We start from the raw sequence: 23,716 nt of genomic DNA on the forward strand, positions 1-23,716 counted from the left end.
ATATATACAGACTTGGCATTTAATATGGAATATATATTTTTTTCTTGACTTGGGTTTACTTTCTGAACTCAGTATATCAATCTGGTGAGTTTCTTTTACCCTTCGGTGATGTTTTTGTTGAAAGAACCATGTCACTGATTGTCTTTCGCAGCAAGAAGTCAATAACAGGATTATATCACAGGGGGCGTGACAAAATGTAAGGACAGGTACATTTGACGATTGGCTTCACAATCGGGTATATAAGGGTTGTTGCGTTCTGTATTAGTGGAAAACAACTGCTGCACGTCTACAAAAGTTATTGCCGCTTCCTCTGGAGATGGTCCGTCAACTTGACAATGCTGTTTGTCATGGAGTGGTGGCTTTACGAAATTCTGGCATGAAACAGCGTGCTATTGCTCGGCAGTATGGCATCACTCAAGGTCAGGTGTCAAAGATCCTGAAACGAAATGCTCAGAGGGGTGTCCCTACTCCAATACCGAGGCCAGGACGTCCATGCAGAACCACAAGGAGAGATGATCGCCAGCTGCACTGGTTAGTCTGCAATGGCCGTACCAAGTCAGCTAATCGGCTTAGGGCTGAGTGGCAGCAACTGACAAATGTGCCTGTATCCAGAAGGCTAGTCAACCAACGACTGGTTCAAGCAGGCTATCATGCCAGGCGTCCCCTGAGAAAGCCACGCCTGACCAGACAACACAGCCAGCGCCGATTGCAGTGGGCCAGAGAGCACCGTCAATGGCAGCCAGGACACTGGAATCACGTGACCTTCAGTGATGAGTCTAGATTTCTGGTCTATCGTCAAGATGGCCGCGTCCGAGTGCGCAGACAAGTGCATGAAGCCCACAACGAAGATTGTATAGTGCCAAGAGTCCAAGCTGGAGGTGGTGGGGTGACCGTTTGGGCTGCTTTTCATGCAGGGGGCAAAACTGACCTGGTTGTTCTGAATGGAAACCTGAACCAGTTCAAGTACAGGGTCATTCTGGAAGAAACATTGCTTCCATTTGCTCGTGCAGCCTTTCGAGGAAACTTTGTCTTCCGGGATGACAATGCACGGCCTCATCGTGCTCGCATGATCCAACACTTTCTTGCTGACCGTGGTGTAGAGCATATGGAGGAGCCTGCCAGGTCCCCGGATATGAATCCGATAGAGAACTTGTGGGCAGAATTAATGCGTCAATTCGACAACTTGGACCAGCAGCCTGCCTCTGTGCATGAATTGCAGCAGGCTATTGTCACTGCATTGCAAGCGATTCCTGTCCAAACCTTGGCAAATCTCGTGAACAGCATGCCTCAACGTGTACGTGCTCTCCTGAATGCTCGTGGGGGTTACACGAAGTACTGAACTGTAACTTTACTGTCCGTAATCCCAGTCATAATTTAGCTTTTGTTTTTGTTGAAAAATTTTCTGTTTAATGTGCAAAATAAAGAGATACTTCTGGAAAACATACAGAAGTTTAACACAGTACTGTCCGTGAATTGAGTCCGATATCAGTTTACATCACTTTCAAGGATCAATTTATTTGCTTCGAAATGTCAAATGTGGTTTTAGTTTCTTTTAAAGGTCACATTAACAAAATCTAGAATAATTTCAACATAATTCCAATGAACTTTTGGTTCTAAGTCATCTTGAAAAGTAAGTTCACCCCCACAAAAAAAATATTCCATATTAGATGCCAAGTCTGTAGATATCTCGGCATTTTCCTGTCTGTGTCATCTTGGGCGGTGTAAGATATATCGAGTCGTAAAAAGCCGTGATTATTTAATATATCTCGGCAATTTCCTGATAGGAAATTGTGTGCGTTTATTTTCTCAATTATTGCTGAAACCGAGTCTAAAACCATCAATAAAAATGAAATTGGATGGTGAATTCGAATCGAGATAAAATTGTGAGGGTGACTCAATGAATGGCCGTTATGTTACAGGCCTTTGAAAATGCATTTTGTTCTAAAAACGGTAACTTTCATCGGATTTTATTCCCGTTTTTTTTTCAACCGAGTCTAAAACCATGTTACCTGTGAAAAATTAAATGAGATATCGAATTAGAGTTGAAATAAAACTGTGAGAGAGAGCAAGACACCACTGGCCTTACAAAAGAGGCCTCAAAGCTATGCGAGTCAACAAAATGGTGGATATTTGTTTTTGAAGCCCCTCCCAGCCGGGTGTAGCCACTCCCCCGGACAGACAGACAGACAGACAGACAGGATCACCTGCGGAGATTATATATATAGATATGTATATGTATATGTATTGTTACGTTTATGGGCGTAGGTAAGAGAATACTGTAGAAAAGGTAGAATTGAATAGGAAATAGTATGGACTGTGTGACGTGAAGGAGTATTTCAATGCACTAAGTAGGGAAAATGTAGCTTAAGGTTGTGTTTAAATGTTCATAATACACGGGATGAACTGCCTTTAGAGGCCATTTTTCCCCCACAGAGAGGGGGTTGGCCTTTTTTGGGCACCTTGGTCCCATTTCTGAAGCAATGTTTTATGGCTGGATGCCCTTCCTGCCACCAACCCTGTTAGTCACCTCTTGCGACACACAGGGAATTACCATTGAACTGGTACTCAATTTGCTGACCTCGGAAAGATGACAGGCTGCAACCCCCCTGGCGTTAATTCAGCGATCGACTGGGATTTGAACCCAGGATCCTAGGATCGACAGGGCCGGCAGGCCATGGCTCCCGATTGATGCAGCCGATGACGTGGGGGAGAGACACGTCTCCCCACCCCACACACTTCAAGTGCAATTGGTTCTTGCTGGTGAAGGAGCTTTTGGCATTTTTGTGGTGTCCTTTGAGGAGAGCGTTTTTGTGTGGTTACCGTGAAGAGGCTGGTGCTGCCGGTGCTGGTCGGCTGGAGGCCGTGCTGTCCTTCCTCAGGAGGAGGGTGTTATCTCATAAAACAAAAAGGAGAGGAAACTTTGAGAGACCAGAGAGAAAGATGGCCGTCTACGCCACTCGCTTCCGTACCGGGTACACTCGGCGTTTGACGTTGCCGCCATCTTTGCCAGGCTTTCCGCTGGTGGCTGCGGGCTTCGACAGCCACCAAACTTACCAGAGAATCCATATTGGAGCCAGCTAAGTGCCGGAAGGGAATTTTTATTTTATCAATTTACCCTGTGCGCATGTTTATGTCAGTATGGAGGTACCTAAATTTAGCATTTTTACCTCAGCATTTATTTTCGTTATTTTCATTCCGTGCCATATTTTCTTATAAATCATTGTTACATTTTCATTTTCGTGTTGTTGGTTGGGTTTTGGAATAAACCCGTGTGTTTCGTGAAGATAAACACTTCGTGGTTCTCCAGCCCACGCGTGTCATAACCGCCAGATTGGGAGATCGCCTCGGGAGTTAAAGCTGATTCGGTTCATCCGTCCAAGGCTGGTGATAACTAGCTGCGGACATGACTATATATATATATATATATATATATATATATATATATATATATATATATATATATATATATATATATATATATATATATATATATATATATATACGTATATAACTATATATATATATATATATATATATATATATTGTTGCGGATATGAGAATGTTTTTTGTTTTTTTGTCGTTGTAGTGTAAATTGTTGTAAAGATCACCCTTTGTAAATGGCATGATCCTTGTAAATACCTCCGTAGTGTAAAGGTCAAAGGGCGTCTCGGTAGTTATTCCATAAACACCACATTGCAGGACACGATAAAACCCTTGTTCAGTAGCTTATATCTTATTATGTGTTTTAGGGTAAGGCCTTGTCGTCCATTAACATGACACTCCATTGCACCGAGTAAAAGAGGTAGATTCCCTTCATTCCCATTCCCAAAACCTCCATTCCCCTTTTGTCATTGCCAGGCCTCAATTGCCATTGCCAATTACATCCCCTCCAATTGCCGCCATTGACCACGAGGCAGGGTCGGAGGAGAAGGGCGTGTCTCCACCTCGTCATAGAGGGGAGGAGTGAGCCAGCCCCGAACAACCAACCGAGCACGAGGGGTTTAGTTTGAGAGGGCGGAGGAAGAGCGTTTGGGGGAGGTTCGCAAAGGTTGAGGGGCGGGGCCTATATAACCCGCCGCGGGGGCGTTCCCCAGGGAGAGATGAGTCCAAGAGAGGAGCTGAAAGGCTTAGCTGAGCTGCGTGGTGAGGTGGAAAGGAAAGAGCTGGGTCGTCAGAGCAGGGCTGAGTTGTGAGGTTCCAAAAGCAGAAGATCATCCAGGGAAGCACAAAGCCTGCTATTCGTCACCTTGCTCGCCAGCGGCAGCGTCTATGGCAGCAGCAGCAGCAGCGTCCCCAGCAGCCACAACGCTCGCCAGCCATTTGGGGCCTGGACGGCAGTTCGGAGCAGGGCCGCGAAGGAACGGCGGCTGCAGAACGTGCGAATCGTGCTGCCGGGCCCAGTGGACTTTCCTCTCCTTCCAGCCAATTCCTATCATCATTCCCCGCGTGAGTCTGTGTCTTCGTTTGTTCTGTCCTGGGTATTAAGTAAGCCTGTTAGATAAGTTAATAATTTGCACTGTGTCACCTGCGTCTCATGTCCCTGTACATAATCGTGACTGCTCCTTTTTGCTTACGTGTACATAATAAACCCCGTTACTCTTCTGTACGTCTTCTTCTTCCTCTTTGCATTCGGTCGCTTTAGTTTAGCGTTTTCCAGATTGAGTATCTGTGGCGCGATACGGCCAACGTTTGGGTGAATCGGGTTTAGTCGGGGAACAACTGTTCGGCCGCGGTTATACCTCCGCTCGGTAAAATAACATCTAATCCGCGGACCGTAACAATATATATAGGCGAAATTGCCCTTTAGATAGGAAGGAGCATTTATGCTTCATTTACATCATACCCATGCCGGTTAAAAGTCATGGTGAAATGGCGATCTGAAAAAGATCACACCGAGAAGCCGAAATGTGTGTTGAAAATGATAATGACTGCAACTTCTTCAGGGAGGAAGAGGATCCCTGCCTCACAGGAAGAGGAGGTTCCCTTTTGGTGAAGAGCTCAGCACATAGCTCAACACCAAAACTAGAAGCTAAAAGCTAAAAAGGTGTCACCTGTTCCACAACCAATGCCGACTAGGTTCCAGACGAATCAGAGAAGATTAAATGAACAGAGCCGGGTATTAGAGAACGACATAATCCTCCAGTGCAAAGCATACTCTACACATGAAGCATTGGGGGATGAAAGGTAAAGGAGAAAGATTCATGAACCAGTTGAAACAAACAAATCTTAGAAGTAAAAGAACAACATTAAGCTGTCTTGGTCTTCAGAGTGTAACAAAGAGTGCAAAACAATGTATAATATGAACACTAATTTTTCACTTTTCGATGCTGCTGTACACAGTTATATTGTGAAATGTTTAGAGTACTTTGATGCAAAAAATTGTTTTTTTAGACTCTTACCTAAAGTACACCATACCTGGCAGATACCACTGATGCACATGTCGAGGGACCCTGGGTAGCAGCGTGTGCCATCCAGAACCTTTGGCGCCAGCTCAACAATGATGCCTGAACCACGTGCCCGGCAGCGAAGAGAGCAGGGCGAGGTGGGGTCATCATGAACAGACAGCCACTCATGCAGGCCACCACCATGCTGCACATCATTATGTGCCGAACACTGCTGCGCTCGAAAGTCTCCGGAGCCTGATGTGCAGTCCTGCAGAGGCCAGGGTGAGGTCATATAAGGGGCTAGCTACGTATTACATAAACAAAGTACGACTGAATTTCATCCCTTCCCAAACATACATTCTTTACAAGCTTACCTGCCTGTCTATCTCTCTTGCTCTTATGCCTATTCTTTTTCCAATTTCATTTTTATTCTCTCGCCACCCTTTCTGAATTTTATTTTTCTCAATTTATCCTCCTCTCTCAACTCACACCCTTATCTGTGTTTGTGATACAGAGATACTGTAGCTCCTAATATATCCGGTCTTGCAAAGACACAACTCTAAATCCGCTAGTGAGACTATTTCTAAAGGGAAAAAACCCCTCTGATTGGTAAGGAACACACAACTGTACCTGACTGCAAGGATGTCAATAACAAAGATAAAATGAAAGTCGAAAAAAAATAATTCTTCAAGTTGTTCAAGAAAGTTTCATGGGATTATATTTCACTCCACTAGCAAGCAATTGCAAAGATATTCTACAAACCTGCTTTGAGTGGATAGTGGAATCTGTGGGACAGCAAGTAATTTCCTGCACATCCTGCATCACTTACAATAGAACCAGTACTGGATGGACTTAATCATACTTGTACACCTCATGTTATTGTACAAGATAGTGATGTAATTTAGTCAAGCTTATTAGCCCATCCCCTGTGCAGCAGAAGACAACCTTTTGCAATCACCTAAATGTGTGTGTGTGTGTGTGTGTGTGTGTGTGTGTGTGTGTGCGCACGCGTGTCCAGGCCATAACGTTTTTACCATTCGAGCTATTGTCATCAAATTTTCACCCAAGCATAAATTGCATAAATTAGTGTTATGATAATACAGAGAAGGCAAATTAATAATTTTGTCAAAAGGTCAAAGGTCAGCATCACAAAAATCATCAATTTTCATCCAATTGACCTGAAATTTTAATTTACCATTTGAGCTTTGTCATCAGATTTTCAAAAAAGCTTTATTATGAGAACATGGAAACGGCAAATTAATAATTTGGTTAAAAGGTCAAAGGTCTGCGTCAAATAAAATCGTTAATTTTCATCCGATTGACGTGAAATTTTAAGAATTTGCATATTGGGTCACTGAATTGGCTCACCAATCAAAAACTAGAAGCTGATTGTTTATTTTTTTTTGTTCAAAAGTTCAAAGGACAAGGTTGTATAAAATCATCAATTTTTGTCCAATTGACCTGAAATTTTAAGAATCTGCATATTGGGTCACAAAATTGGTTCACCAATCAAATGCGAGAAGCTGATTTTTTTTTTTAATCTAAAGCTCAAAGGTCAAGGCTGCATAAAATCATCAATTTTAATCTTATATATATTTTAAACTGTTTTCGTAATATTGAGCATACGGAAGAAGAACACATCTAAATATGAACAGACGTGGACGGGCTTTGCATTTTCAGATGCTTCATAGTTTTGTCTTGTAGCTGACACCAAACATTAAGCTATGCACCTGGTTCTTCATCATTATTAGTCCCCTACCGGTGTACACCGGAGGGGACTATAGGTTTGCACGCCGTCCCTCCGTCTGTCAGTCCGTCAGTCCGTCAGTCCGTCACACAAAGAACAGTTTTCCGGACTTTTTTTTCTAAACGCTTAATGCTAATGATTTCAAACTTGGCACATGGTTTCCTCATGATAACTTACAGATCAAGTTCGAACTTCACGACGTGTCGATCATTTTTGACAAAGTTATGGCACTTTCAACTTTGGGAATTCTGATAATTCTGATGATCCTTAACTCAGTGCCATTTTAAGTTTTAATTTCCTTTAAAAAAGATTTTCTCTGCAATAATAGGACCGATTGAGATAAAGTTTTCACCGTAGGGGGGACTCGGTCTGTAGAATATTTTAATGGTAATTATGACGTCACAGGTCACGTGATTCGGCCGCCATATTGTTTTTCGTGAAAACACGAAAACCCCTTTTTCTCTGCAACGGCTGAACAGATCGAGGCCAAACTTTGCAGGCAGAATTGCATACCCATGACGAACAAAAAAGTCAACGAGCATGACGTCATGTGTCACATGGTTTCAGAGTTATGATGTTTTTAAGCATGAACCTTTAAAACCGAGCCGCTCCCTCATTTTTGATCCAATCGAGGGGAAACTTCACAGATCTGTTCAGCATGTCAGTCCACTAAAATGTCCTTTTGGAATTTGCGATAGGGCACGTGGTTTGGCAGATATCGTTAATTAAACGAAAATATTAAATAAATAAAAATGGATATCTTGTTTATTCTAGAGTTCTCCTCAAGCCGCACCGCGCGCCCTCAGCCTCGTCTCGCGAACGTCAAAAGCGCGACACAGCGCGCGCTTTCGGGAGGGGTGGAGCCAAGCCGAGAAACATATATATATACACATCAATCATTGATCGTGAACCGGAAAATATAATAAATTACTGATATTTAGCGACTCGAAAGGTTCTTTATCAACAACTTATTTTCTCGTGCTTCTGCTGACCTGTCTGCAAGGTGTATAAATCGAAGTCCCGAGTGCGAATCACAGGTGAGCCCGTCCTGAGGTAATTAGCGATTGGGAACGATTCAGAACCTGTGGGTAAATAACCCTTGGTAATTTCCCCAACAGTTTTCCGGACGACAGACTGCCGGTAGGGGACATGTATTGCAGCGCAATACTCAGAATGCTTATTCTTCAATGAAATTCCTAATGAATGCAAGTATGCAGCATCATGGACCATTGAGGTATTCGTTGTATAATGGCTGAACTTCTCGCAAATATCGCGTTAATTCCCATTAAGCCAGACAAGTTTTTCATTTTTCGTGTCTGGTCGGGCGTCCATTTATTTATGGGGTGATTTAACGTGGAATTATACCAACAAAAACTCCGTCTCAGAACTAACACCACCAATGAGGCTCAATTACTCAATTACATCACAAATTCATTCATGACATTATGGCTTTTCAATGCTCACCTGGTTCTATTCGTGTGGATCCCAAATACTCCTGACAAAATCGTTATGGAGTTATTATTTTAGTTCATCTTGTCTCAAGAGTCAGCAGTCAGGTGTTTCCAGTAGCTAACAACAATACAACAACTACATGTAGAGTGCACCCTGTACCTAGGTAGGAAAAGGTTGGTTGACCTAAATGGGAGTTTTTAGTCTGACAAGTAATCTTGCTGCTGACGGTCTTGGTCGAAAACGTGACATTGCCCTTCACTGTCTCAACTTCATTCTGCTCGCAATGTCTGTGCTTGGATTGTTTTCATAAATTATGACTTGCCCTTTTATCCCTGTATGAGTTATCCTGCATATGTAATGCCCAATGTTGACCTAGTAATCAATTACAAATTAAGCCGCCGCCGCCACCGCCGCCACCACCACCACCACCACCACCACTACTACTACTACTACACAGGCCCAATTATTCCCAACTTATTATGGGGTTAACCGAGCAATGTTTTGGGTCAAGTCTTTCACGAACCGGCTGGCCAGACCTGATGTTCGACTGAAGTTGATTTTGACAAGAATATGTAATTTGTCTATGGTGCTGGTGATACCTCACCTACTCTTCACGAATGACACTGTGGGATCTTTAAAGTCCGACAACGACCTGTGCACGGAGCCACAGACAGACCTCCGGCTTAACATCCCTCGGATGGCACACACTGATGTATCACTCTGTATACAAAACACCAGGGTGACAGTTTATAGCTGGGTTGAGATTCAAACCCATTCAAACCTATCATGCCTACCCCTATCTGTGTCCGTTGACCACTAACTTGATCCATATCATTCATGATAGCATCTCGTCTACCCTCTTCCCTGTACTTTTTATAATAAACCTCATTGTCATTTTAAGACTCATTTTCCTGCCTGTTGCCTCTCATGTGTGTTCTGCAGCCAAGTATGTTTTTTATTGAATGATCCTTGGGGAACGGTAACTGTAAGCTGGAATAACTGAACGCAGTGCACTATATAGTACATACTATATAGTACATACTATATAGTATACACTATAGTAGTGTAGTACCTAGACCTATTTTGGAAATCAGTGGAAGCATTCATGAGATATCTGGCACAGAGGCAATCACTTTAGTGAGCCTCTGACGTGACAGTACTTTTTCTGTTGCTTGCCAATCAGCAAAACTAATACCAATTGTAGACTAATTGTATTTTATTTTGCTTGTACTTATCTCAAACATGTCCTGCACCTCATCTTACAGCGACAGTGCTTCCGGAAACCATTTTGTACACCATTTACTTGTGCCATTGCGTTTTAGTCCTTTTGTCATATTTATGTCATACTTAGTGTATAATTTTGGAACAAGTACACTTAATTATAAAGAAAATTTTAGGAAACAAGGAGGCTTGAAGATGACATGAGTTATTGAAGATGACTATTGAATTTTTTTCTGTACCTCCATCTATTTTGATTCTGATGTACCTCTGTTACAAAGCGTCAGTGCTGCCGAAGCAGTTTATTGGCAAGGATTATGGTGGTTTGCCATTGCCTTCCCAGCAGAGGCTAGGGCAGGAAATTGGAATTTGGCCATGGTGCCAGTAATAGCTTGCCTGCACTTCGTGGATCTTTAACATCCACCAAATAATGCCGGCATACAGGACACTCATTTAACATCCATCCGATGGACGTCCACCTGAGGGATGTATACACATTGATGAATGACTCTGCCTGTGAAACACTGGGATGACAGCTTATAGCTGGGCCAAGATTCGAGCCCAGGCTACACAGCTTAGAGGCGAGAATGCAAACCTCTAAGCCATCCTCCCAGCCGCTCCATCAATACGCGACTTTCAAAATGACGGATGAATGCTAACGAGGCCTTTTGCGCAAGTACTGTGTGTGATTTCAGTGACTGAGTTCTGCTCGCAGGCAATTTTTAACCTGCCGTTGCTAGCGCAAGATCTGTAATTCAAATCGCCCTTTCAACATCATCTTCAGCATTTAAATGAAAGAGTTGCAATTTCAAAATGGTTTATCATAATTGTTCTGTTCCTAAACACACACACACACACACACACACTTCTCCTTTAACCAATAGATGCAAAAGCCTACTATAATTTCTCTTGTGAACCCAGAATCAAACAAAATAATATTTACAACAGTTCAGAATGTAATGCAAATATTTCGCTGTGCAGAGGCACACCCCTTTCACGCTAGTACGTTTCCAAGTGTTTTTGGCTTCTTTTCGGAAACTTTGTAAGCCATTTTAAGTAACTATCCTTATCTCATACACACGATATATGTTCGGCTGCCCTGAGAACTCCTGTTGTCAGTGGTTTCTGCACATGCGTTCCAAGCATTCTGGGATGAATTACGTCATTTTGAAAGTCGCATATTAGCAGACCTCAATTTTATCCTGTGAATGATATATTTCTGGGTATATATTGAGAAAGGATGAACATATACAGTATATTGACAAAGTAAACGATACCTGCAATTCAAAGCTCGTCAAGAATAAAAAGGTAATGATAGCAATGTTTGTGACATGAAGAACTAGGCTTATAGGCCTAAACTTTGCTTCCGGTCAGCAGTCCATTGAACTTTCATTGTCTTCCCCTTCTGATGGAATTTTTGATGCAGGTGGTTATTATTAAGAAAATGGTTTTAATCACAAAGCGAAAGAGAAAGTGAGTGATTTTGGATTTTTCAGCAATAAATGAGCAAGTATTACCCCCAAATTTCTTTCACATGGTGTTGCTTTTCAGACTCTGCTCTGAATTTTAACATTCATCTAAGGATCACAGAAGAGCATGTTCATAAATCATATGTAGGCACTAGTGTATAGTGAAATATTATGGTACATTGTTGGACGTGTTGAAAGCCAGAGAGACATGCGAGTAACGGAGGCAGATAAATATTTAATCCCAACCTTACTCACGTACATGGCTCCGACATCCATCTAGATTTGAATGAGAAACACGACAGGCAAGAGGAAAACAGGCCAGTGGAAATGCAGTGTATGGTTGTGTGGTTTATAATCTGCAGATTGGATCTCCTTCATGCAGAGTAAATACTTTGTTGAGAGAAACATTGACAGCGCACCAGCCTTTATCCATTTATACTTTGTATGTACATATTCAATCCCCAAATCTCACGTGGGGTCAATTGACTTTGGCATGTGGAGCCAATTGTACACAAGCTATGGAGAAGTTTAATTCATCCACCCAAAACATGTACATACTTGTTTATACAGACTTCGCATTTAATATGGATTATTTTTTTTGTGGGGGTGAACTTACTTTTCAAGATGACTTAGAACCAAAAGTTCATTGGAATTATGTTGAAATTATTCTAGATTTTGTTGATGTGACCTTTAAAAGAAACAAAAACCACATTTGACATTTCGAAGCAAATAAATTGATCCTTGAAAGTGATGTAAACTGATATCGAACTCAATTCACGGACAGTACTGTGTTAAACTTCTGTGCGTTTTCCAGAAGTATCTCTTTATTTTGCACATTAGCCAAAAATTTTTTTTAACAAAAGCAAAAGTTAAATTATGACTGGGATTACGGACAGTAAAATTACAGTTCAGTACTTCGTGTAACCCCCACGAGCATTCAGGAGAGCACGTACACGTCGAGGCATGCTGTTCACGAGATTTGCCAAGGTTTGGACAGGAATCGCTTGCCATGCAGTGTCAATAGCCTGCTGCAATTCACACACAGAGGCAGGCTGCTGGTCCAAGTTGTCGATTTGACGCGTTAATTCTGCCCACAAGTTCTCGATTGGATTCATATCCGGGGACATGGCAGGCCACTCCATATGCTCTACACCACGGTCAGCACGAAAGTGTTGGATCATGCGAGCACGATGAGGCCGTGCATTGTCATCTTGGAAGACAAAGTTTCCTCGAAAGGCTGCACGAACAAATGGAAGCAATGTTTCTTCCAGAATGGCCCTGTGCTTGAACTGGTTCAGGTTTCCATTCAGAACAACCAGGTCAGTTTTGCCCCCTGCATGAAAAGCAGCCCAAACGGTCACCCCACCACCTCCAGCTTGGACTCTTGGCACTATACAACCTTCGTTGTAGGCTTCATGCACTTGTCTGCGCACTCAGACGCGGCCATATTGACGATAGACCAGAAATCTAGACTTGTCACTGAAGATCACGTGATTCCAGTGTCCTGGCTGCCATTGACGGTGCTCTCTGGCCCACTGCAATCGGTGCTGGTGGTGTTGTCTGGTCAGACGTGGCTTTCTCAGGGGACGCCTGGCACGATAGCCTGCTCGAACCAGTCGTTGGTTGACTAGCCTTCTGGATACAGGCACATTTGCCAGTTGCTGCCACTCAGCCCCAAGCCGATTAGCTGACTTGGTACGGCCATTGCGGACTAACCGGTGCCGCTGGCGATCATCCCTCCTTGTGGTTCTGTGGGGATGTCCTGACCTCGGTATTGGAGTAGTGACACCCCTCTGAGCATTTCGTTTCAGGATCTTTGACACCTGACCTTGAGTGATGCCATACTGCCGAGCAAGAGCACGCTGTTTCATGCCGGAATTTCGTAAAGCCACCACTAAATGACAAACAGCATTGTCGAGTTGACGGACCATCTCCAGGGGAAGCGGCAATAACCTTTGTAGACGTGCAGCAGTTGTTTTCCACTAATACAGACGCAACAACCCTTATATACCCGATTGTGAAGCCAATCGTCAAATGTACTTGCCCGTACATTTTGTCACGCCACCTGTGATATAATCCTGTTATTGACTTCTTGCTGCGACAAACAATCAGTGACATGGTTCTTTTAACAAAGAAATCACCGAAGCGTAAAAGAAACTCACCAGATTGATATACCGAGTTCAGAAAGTAAACCCAAGTCAAGAAAAAATATATATTCCATATTAAATGCCAAGTCTGTATATAACTTAGCAAATTTAAAACGCATATTTTTATTATATATAAATATATATATTAACTGGTGAGTGATGTATATACAATATATATATATATTGTAAAGGATAGGACACAGAGCAGGAAAATAATTTAAAATTCTTTATTAATAGCCTGATGTTGAGAACAAACTAGTTCTCTTCCTCAGAGGCGTTGAGTGTTGTGTTAACCGTTAAGTTCCGTTGGGGACGGTTCACGTCATGGATTTGTCCAAGTCCTTGCCAATCACAGGGCTTCCCTGCATTCAAATGACTCTGCCGTTTTTGACGTTGTAATTGTGTCGTGCTTTGTATGTGGGATGTAAGTCGATGTGTCGGTTGATGGAGTTTTTATCAGAGTAACTGGCCTCGATAATCTCGCGGTTCACTCTCAAAGATCCTGTGCGAAGGATCGTGGTCTGAATCCATGAGAATGTGTGTTGGTGTGTGTGTATGTGTGTCGCAACAAATGACACCCTGTCTTGTCATCTTACAGCACGTTGGTGTTCAGTTAGCCTTGTGGTTAAGCGTTTGGATGTTTGGCCCACATAATTGGCTTCACAATCTTCACATTGTATGTTGTAGATGACATTCTTTCTGTCAAATTTGTTCAACTGGTCTTTTGGCTTTGATAGCTGTGCTCGTAAGGATGTTTGTGGTTTATGGGTGATGTTGATGTTGTGCTCACGTAGAATGCGGCTTGTGGTTTCAGAAGTGTGTTGTATGTATGGAAGTGACACCGTGTGTGGAGGTGTGGTTGGATTGTTGTTGCCATAGTTGGATTTCCGGCGACAACATTTGATAAATGCATTTGGGTAGTGGTTTTCTCACAGTAGTTGAGTGCCGTGCAGCATTTTCAATTCCATTTTGGTTGTATAAATGACCACCCCCCTTATAATAGCAATTGTAAATTAGCTCAGATGCAAGCAATCACCTTCAAAAGCACACACCAAGTTAATTGGCCTCCACCTGTGTTAAATTGTAGGGATTCAAATTATTTCAGAATAAAATCAGCTATTCCAATAGGTTCCCTCTGCTGGATGATGCATTTCACAGCGGAAGACTCAACCATGAGCACCAAGGAGGTTTCAAAAGATCTCTGGGATAAAGATGTGGAAAGGCAGAGATCAGGGGATGGGTATAAAATATTTCAAAGGCCTTGAATATCCCTTGGCGCACAGCCAAGACAATCATTATGAAGTGGAAGGTGTATTGTATCACCAAGACCCTGCTTGATGAGGCCGTCCCTCCAAACTAGATGACCAAGCAAGAAGGAGAATGATCAGAGAGGTCACCAAGAGGCCAATGGCAACTTTGAAAGAGCTACAGGCATTTATGGCAAAGACTGGTCACTGTGTGCATGTGACAACAATATCCCAAACACTCCACAGGTCTGGCCTCTACGGCAGGGTGGCAAGAAAGAAGCCACTACTCAAAAAAGCCTACCTTGAGTCCTGTTTGAGGGATGCAAAAAACCATTCCAGAGATTCTGAGGCCATGTGGCAAAATGTTTGTGGTCTGATGGAACTTTTTGGCCAAAATACAAAACGTTACATTTGGTGCAAACCCAACACAGCATATCACCCAAAGAACACCATCCCTACTGTGAAGCATGATGGTGGCAGCATCATGTTATGGAGATATTTCTAATCAACAGGGACTGGGACAATTGTCAGGATATAAGGGAAAATGGATGGAGTAAAATACAGAAAAATCGAAGAGGAAAACTTGCTGCCCTCTTTAAGAGAGTTGAAATTGGGACGGAAGTTCACCTTTCAATACGACAACAACCCGAAGCACACAGCCAAAGCTACTCTGGAATGGCTGAGGAACAAAAATATAAATGTCCTTGAGTGGCCCACTCAGAGCCCCAACCGAAATCAAATCGAAAATCTGTGGCACGACTTGAAGATTGCAGTGCATCAATGCTCCCCATACAACTTGACTGAGATTGAACAGTTTTGTACAGAAGAATTGGCAAATATTGCCCAATGAAGGTGTGCAAAGATGGTGGAGACCTATCCCAACAGACTCAGAGCTGTAATTGCTGTCAAAGGTGCTTCCACTAAGAATTAACTCAGAGGGGTTAACAATTATCCGACCAAGATATTCTAGTTTTGTATTTTAAAATAATTTTCTGAAATTTGAAGAATATGTTTTTCACTTGGAAATTGTGCATTACGATATGTAAATAAAGGTGGAAAAAGGCTGTTTAATGGAATTAAATTCCAGGCTATACATTGAAACAACCAAAGGTTCAAATTCCAGGCAACAAAAGGTGAAAATTTTTGAAAGGGAGTATGGACTTTCTATAGGCACTGTATATACAGTCGTGGCCAAAAATATTGGCACCCTTGCACTTTTTTCAAATAACTGACAATTTTCTCGAAAAATAAGTTGAAATTGACAAAAGTATTTGGTCTCCACAATTCTCCATTTCACTGTTAATATTACAGAACCTTTGTTTTTGATTCAGAACTTAATATATCCTTTTTTAATCAGTAAATAAAAAGAAATTGGTATGCCAGAATTATTGGCACCCGAGACTTAATATTTGGTAGCACAGCCTTTGGACAAAATAACTGCAATCAAACGCTTCCTATAGCCATGAATAAACTTCCTACACCTCTCTACTGGCAGTTTGGCCCATTATGCTTGTGCAAACTGCTCCAGTTCTTCCAGATTTGAAGGGTGCCTTCTCTCAACTGCTGTTTTCAGATCTCCCCACAGGTGTTCAATGGGATTTAGATCTGGACTCGTTGCTGGCCACTTCAGAACAGTCCAGCGTTTTGTCTTGAACCATTCCTGGGCGCTTTTTGAAGTGTGCTTGGGGTCATTGTCTTGCTGCAAGACACATGGCCTTCGACGGAGACCCAGCTTTCTGACATTGGGTTGAACATTGCGCTCCAAAATGCCTTGGTGAGCTCCTGATTTCATGATGCCATGCACACATTCAACGCACCCAGTGCCAGAGGCAGCACATCAACCCCAAAACATCACTGAACCTCCTCCATGTTTGATTGTAGGGAAGGTGTTATTTTCTCTGAAGGCTTCATTTTGTTTTCTGTTAAAATAAGAGGTGATGTGCTTTACCAAAGAGCTCTAATTTGGTCTCATCTATCAACAGGACATTCTCCCAGAAGGATAGGTCACAATTTTACTACTATCAACACGTCGAAACTTAACCACCTGGTAGAGGTGGTCACAATTTAGAAGCCTATTGTTTGAGGTCAAAGGTCAAGATCACATAAATCATTAATTTTTATCCGATTGACTTGATATGTATTTGGGAGCTAATGTGTGACAAAAACTTAAAGATTGATCAATTTGTGTTATACATCACAAAAACTTTACAGTGTGGTCCAGCAAGGCAAAATATGGTTATCATATGTCCCAAAAATAATTTTCAGGTGTGCAATGTGTCCCAGAAAACAATGATCGCTATGTGTAAATGTAACATTTGTTTTCATTTTATAGTACCCCAAGAACAAGGCGACTGTGTCGCCAATATGCCTCTGCATAGTCCCACAACGGGTAGATGCCATCACTCTACATATGTATGGGAGGGGATCACGTTTGTGAAGTTTCGTGTTGATCAGATAAGGTTCGTTTTTCTTTCCAAGATGGCTGCCAAACCATGTGACCTATGACATCATCATTTTCAAACAATATGCAACAGTGCTGTTAGATGATATTTGTAAAATTTTGCATCGACAGGGGGAGCCGTTTCAAAGATATAATTATTTTATATTTTCCTTCAATCCAATATGTCTGGCAAACCATGTGACCTATCATGTCATAAATGTAATATTTCAATACAAATGGGTCATAGATCATGTGCATGCAATTTCAGATTTTTAGGATAAGGAATTCGATTAAAACATTTTTGTCTGGTGTACCAATTCACCTATGTCATCATTAGCATGCTTTTGTTCCCCATTGGGAGTACCTGACAATGTGGCAAGTTTCAAATTTTTCCATTCAGCGGTTTCCGAGAAATAAATTTTTAATTATTTGCTTTTAATCCAAGATGGCTGCCATACCACGTGACCTATGATGTCACAATTATCATAAAAACATTCTACATGGGTGTCACTCCTACCCTGAAAGTTTCATCTCAATCGGACATATGGTTGCTGAGAAAAACGAGGTTTAGCCCGTACGGACAGACGGACGTACGTACAACCCAAAAACATAATGCCTCCTGCGACTTTGTCGGCGGACGCATAAAAACTCGGACTTAGTCCAAAAGAGGCTAAAAATATTAACACAATGCCATCCGTACGTCACGTGAAGAAGAAGCAGGACATCAAGCATTTCATCTTTGGAGGACATTTTTTTTCGTTCGAAATGGTGCGTCGGCAGCAACGATAATAGCACACGGTAATAATAGTAATCTCAACGTTATTACAAAGTAATAACATTATTAATAAAAATGATATCAACAATAACAATAGTAAGATAATAACCTTACTAATAAAGGTGCTTTACGCATGAATGATGAAACCCATTGCCTGTCCAATTTCTCAAGCCATGATCCGATTATATGTGGACTGTATTTGGAATGTTCAAACTTGTATATTGGGGCCTCATTTCTGATTTCTCCCGGTCATGGGTTCAATTGTGACGTGCATTTGTGACCTTTATTTGACGTATGTCCATATTCCTAAGGGTCCCCAGCTATAAACTGTCATACTGGTAGACTGTGTGATTCATCGATGTGTGTGCCGCTCCTCGGATGGACGTTAAACCGGCATCCCGTCTGCCAACATTAGTTGGTTGATTTTAAAGATCCCACGGTGTCCTTCATGAAGAGTAGGTCAGCTATCGCCGACATCCTGAACCAATTACAAATTGCTGTCCTCACCTGAGTGGAACGTCAGGCCTGGCCAGCCGGTTCGTGAAAGACTTGGGCCAAGACGTGGCATGTGCACATACACATGCACATTCGAAATTGCTGCCCTAAGCTACAAGAGGCATTGCATCAGCGACAAAACTGCACCACGAGCAAATGATGTTACTTGCAGCCATGTACTGCATATGCAAGAAGAAAAGGAAGAATGTATAAAACGTCGTTTTGAAGTGTTAAACTGTGTTTCTTAGGCACCTGCCCGTACTAATTTCCCCAATTTTTTTTGCCAGTAAAGTTTTGGTTTTCAATGAAATATTCATTACAGGCAAAACAGCAGGTACGGAGGGAATTGGCATCAAGGGATGGCAGAGTGGGGGATCAAGTAACAAATATTGCTGCAAGATTACCATAGAAAGTACCCTCGGAGGACAAGTTAGGCCCTTGGAAATAGTTCCACACCTACGGAAGGCAAAGAGCACCCTCGGATAGCAAGGAGCACCCTCGGATAGCAAGGAGCACCCTCGGATAGCAAGGAGCACCCTCGGATAGCAAGGAGCACCCTCGGATACCAAGGAGCACCCTCGGATACCAAGGAGCACCCTCGGATACCAAGGAGCACCCTCGGATACCAAGGAGCACCCTCGGATAGCAAGGAGCACCCTCGAATACCAAGGAGCACCCTCGGATACCAAGGAGCACCCTCAGATACCAAGGAGCACCCTCGGATACCAAGGAGCACCCTCGGATACCAAGGAGCACCCTCGGATACCAAGGAGCACCCTCGGATACCAAGGAGCACCCTCGGATAGCAAGGAGCACCCTCGGATAGCAAGGAGTGCTCTCGGAAAGCGAGCCGTTCCTTCAGTTAGCGGGCCGCACCCTCAGATAGCAATCTGCGCCTTCAGATGGTGAGCCGTGCCCTCAAATAGCAAGCAGCGTCCTCAGATAGTGAGCCGTGTCCTCAGAGAGCAATCCATGCCATTGGACAGCGAACAGCACCCTCCAATAGCGAGCCACATCCTCGGTTAGCGAGTTGCATATAACCAAATGCTTGTGCATTTTTCACACTATCTAAGCCGTAAGAGAAATCCCTGATCCCAAATGAATTATCTGGTTCAAAGCTTCAACATCCTAACTTCAGATCATACACACACCATGATATGGTGTGTATATGATATCATGATATGATATTATGTTTCCCTAAGACGTACATGACATTACGTTTCCCTCAGACTAACATGATATTATGTTTCCCTAAGACTTACATGTTATTATGTTTCCCTAAGACTTACATGATATTATGTTTCCCTCAGACTGAAATGTTATTTTGTTTCCCTAAGACTTACATGATATTATGTTTCGCTAAGACGTACATGATATTATGTTTCCCTAAGACTGACATGATATTATGTTTCCCTAAGACTTACATGATATTATGTTTCCCTAAGACTGACATGATATTATGTTTCCCTAAGACTTACATGATATTATGTTTCCCTAAGACTTACATGATATTATGTTTCCCTAAGACTGACATGATATTATGTTTCCCTAAGACTTACATGATATTATGTTTCGCTAAGACGTACATGATATTATGTTTCCCTAAGACTAACATGTTATTTTGTTTCCCTAAGACGTACATGATATTATGTTTCCCTAAGACTAACATGTTATTTTGTTTCCCTAAGACTTACATGATATTATGTTTCCCTAAGACTAACATGTTATTTTGTTTCCCTAAGACTTACATGATATTATGTTTCCCTAAGACTGACATGATATTATGTTTCCCTAAGACTGACATGATATTATGTTTCCCTAAGACTTACATGATATTATGTTTCCCTAAGACTTACATGATATTATGTTTCCCTAAGACTAACATGATATTATGTTTCCCTAAGACTTACATGATATTATGTTTCCCTAAGACTGACATGATATTATGTTTCCCTAAGACTGACATGATATTATGTTTCCCTAAGACTTACATGTTATTTTGTTTCCCTAAGACTTACATGATATTATGTTTCCCTAAGACTGACATGATATTATGTTTCCCTAAGACTGACATGATATTATGTTTCCCTAAGACTAACATGTTATTTTGTTTCCCTAAGACTTACATGATATTATGTTTCCCTAAGACTGACATGATATTATGTTTCCCTAAGACTAACATGTTATTTTGTTTCCCTAAGACTAACATGTTATTTTGTTTCCCTAAGACTTACATGATATTATGTTTCCCTAAGACTTACATGATATTATGTTTCCCTAAGACTTACATGATATTATGTTTCCCTAAGACTTACATGATATTATGTTTCCCTAAGACTTACATGATATTATGTTTCCCTAAGACGTACATGATATTATGTTTCCCTAAGACTTACATGATATTATGTTTCCCTAAGACTTACATGATATTATGTTTCCCTAAGACTGACATGATATTATGTTTCCCTGAGACTAACATGTTATTTTGTTTCCCTAAGACTAACATGTTATTTTGTTTCCCTAAGACTTACATGATATTATGTTTCCCTAAGACTGACATGATATTATGTTTCCCTAAGACTTACATGATATTATGTTTCCCTAAGACTTACATGATATTATGTTTCCCTAAGACTTACATGATATTATGTTTCCCTAAGACTTACATGATATTATGTTTCCCTAAGGCTAACATGATATTATGTTTCCCTAAGACTAACATGATATTATGTTTCCCTAAGACTTACATGATATTATGTTTCCCTAAGACTGACATGTTATTTTGTTTCCCTAAGACTGACATGATATTATGTTTCCCTAAGACTTACATGATATTATGTTTCCCTAAGACGTACATGATATTATGTTTCCCTAAGACTTACATGATATTATGTTTCCCTAAGACTGACATGATATTATGTTTCCCTAAGACTGACATGATATTATGTTTCCCTAAGACTTACATGATATTATGTTTCCCTAAGACTTACATGATATTATGTTTCCCTAAGACTGACATGATATTATGTTTCCCTAAGACTTACATGATATTATGTTTCCCTAAGACTTACATGATATTATGTTTCCCTAAGACTAACATGTTATTTTGTTTCCCTAAGACTTACATGATATTATGTTTCCCTAAGACTAACATGTTATTTTGTTTCCCTAAGACTTACATGATATTATGTTTCCCTAAGACTGACATGATATAATGTTTCCCTAAGACTGACATGATATTATGTTTCCCTAAGACTGACATGTTATTTTGTTTCCCTAAGACGTACATGATATTATGTTTCCCTAAGAATGACATGTTATTTTGTTTCCCTAAGACGTACATGATATTATGTTTCCCTAAGACGTACATGATATTATGTTTCCCTAAGACTTACATGATATTATGTTTCCCTAAGACGTACATGATATTATGTTTCCCTAAGACTTACATGATATTATGTTTCCCTAAGACGTACATGATATTATGTTTCCCTAAAACGTACATGATATTATGTTTCCCTATGACTAACATGATATTATGTTTCCCTAAGACTAACATGATATTATGTTTCCCTAAGACTTACATGATATTATGTTTCCCTAAGACTGACATGATATTATGTTTACCTAAGACTGACATGATATTATGTTTCCCTAAGACTTAAATGTTATGTTTCCCTAAGACTGACATGATATTATGTTTCCCTAAGACTGACATGATATTATGTTTCCCTAAGACTTAAATGTTATGTTTCCCTAGGACTGACATGTTCTTTTGTTTCCCTAAGACTTACATGTTATTTTGTTTCCCTAAGACGTACATGATATTATGTTTCCCTAAGACTTACATGTTAGTATGTTTCCCTAAGACTTACATGTTATTATGTTTCCCTTAGACTGACATGTTATTTTGTTTCCCTAAGACGTACAGTCGTACATGATATTATGTTTCCCTAAGACTGACATGTTATTTTGATTCCCTAAGACGTACATGATATTATGTTTCCCTAAGACTAACATGATATTATGTTTCCCTAAGACGTACATGATATTATGTTTCCCTAACACGTACATGATATGTTTCCCTAAGACGTACATGATATTATGTTTCCCTAAGACGTACATGATATTATGTTTCCCTAAGACGTACATGATATTATGTTTCCCTAAGACTTACATGATATTATGTTTCCCTAAGACTGACATGATATTATGTTTCCCTAAGACTGACATGATATTATGTTTCCCTAAGACTGACATGATATTATGTTTCCCTAAGACTGACATGATATTATGTTTCCCTAAGACTGACATGTTATTTTGTTTCCCTAAGACGTACATGATATTATGTTTCCCTAAGACTAACATGATATTATGTTTCCATAAGACTTACATGATATTATGTTTCCCTAAGACTTACATGATATTATGTTTCCCTAAGACGTACATGATATTATGTTTCCCTAAGACTGACATGATATTATGTTTCCCTAAGACGTACATGATATTATGTTTCCCTAAGACTAACATGATATTATGTTTCCCTAAGACTTACATGATATTATGTTTCCCTAAGACTTACATGATATTATGTTTCCCTAAGACTTACATGATATTATGTTTCCCTAAGACTAACATGATATTATGTTTCCCTAAGACTAACATGATATTATGTTTCCCTAAGACTTACATGTTAGTATGTTTCCCTAAGACTTACATGTTATTTTGTTTCCCTAAGACATACATGATATTATGTTTCCCTAAGACTTAAATGTTATGTTTCCCTAAGACTAACATGATATTATGTTTCCCTAAGACGTACATGATATTATGTTTCCCTAAGACTGACATGTTATTTTGTTTCCCCAAGACTTACATGTTATTTTGTTTCCCTAAGACGTACATGATATTATGTTTCCCTAAGACTAACATGATATTATGTTTCCCTAAGACGTACATGATATTATGTTTCCCTAACCGTACATGATATTATGTTTCCCTAAGACGTACATGATATTATATTTCCCTAAGACGTACATGATATTATGTTTCCCTAAGACGTACATGATATTATGTTTCCCTAAGACTTACATGATATTATGTTTCCCTAAGACTGACATGTTATTTTGTTTCCCTAAGACGTACATGATATTATGTTTCCCTAAGACTGACATGATATTATGTTTCCCTAAGACTGACATGATATTATGTTTCCCTAAGACTTACATGATATTATGTTTCCCTAAGACTTACATGATATTATGTTTCCCTAAGACTGACATGTTATTTTGTTTCCCTAAGACGTACATGATATTATGTTTCCCTAAGACTAACATGATATT

General features: G+C 40.7%; 1 protein-coding gene across 3 annotated transcripts in view; it reads right to left on the reverse strand.

Moving 5' to 3' along the window:
• Positions 1-23,716, reverse strand: part of LOC137431539 (ADAMTS-like protein 1) — a 322,494-nt gene that overhangs the window by 150,333 nt on the left and 148,445 nt on the right. For all 3 annotated transcript variants that reach the window (XM_068122959.2, XM_068122957.2, XM_078782172.1), the window contains exon 6: positions 5,416-5,652. In XM_068122959.2, the coding sequence (XP_067979060.2) occupies positions 5,416-5,652 (237 nt within the window). The remainder of the gene's footprint in view (positions 1-5,415; positions 5,653-23,716) is intronic.

This window comes from Myxine glutinosa, chromosome 7 (assembly GCF_964187855.1).
Source record: "Myxine glutinosa chromosome 7, kmMyxGlut1.1, whole genome shotgun sequence".
NCBI lineage: Eukaryota > Metazoa > Chordata > Myxini > Myxiniformes > Myxinidae > Myxine > Myxine glutinosa.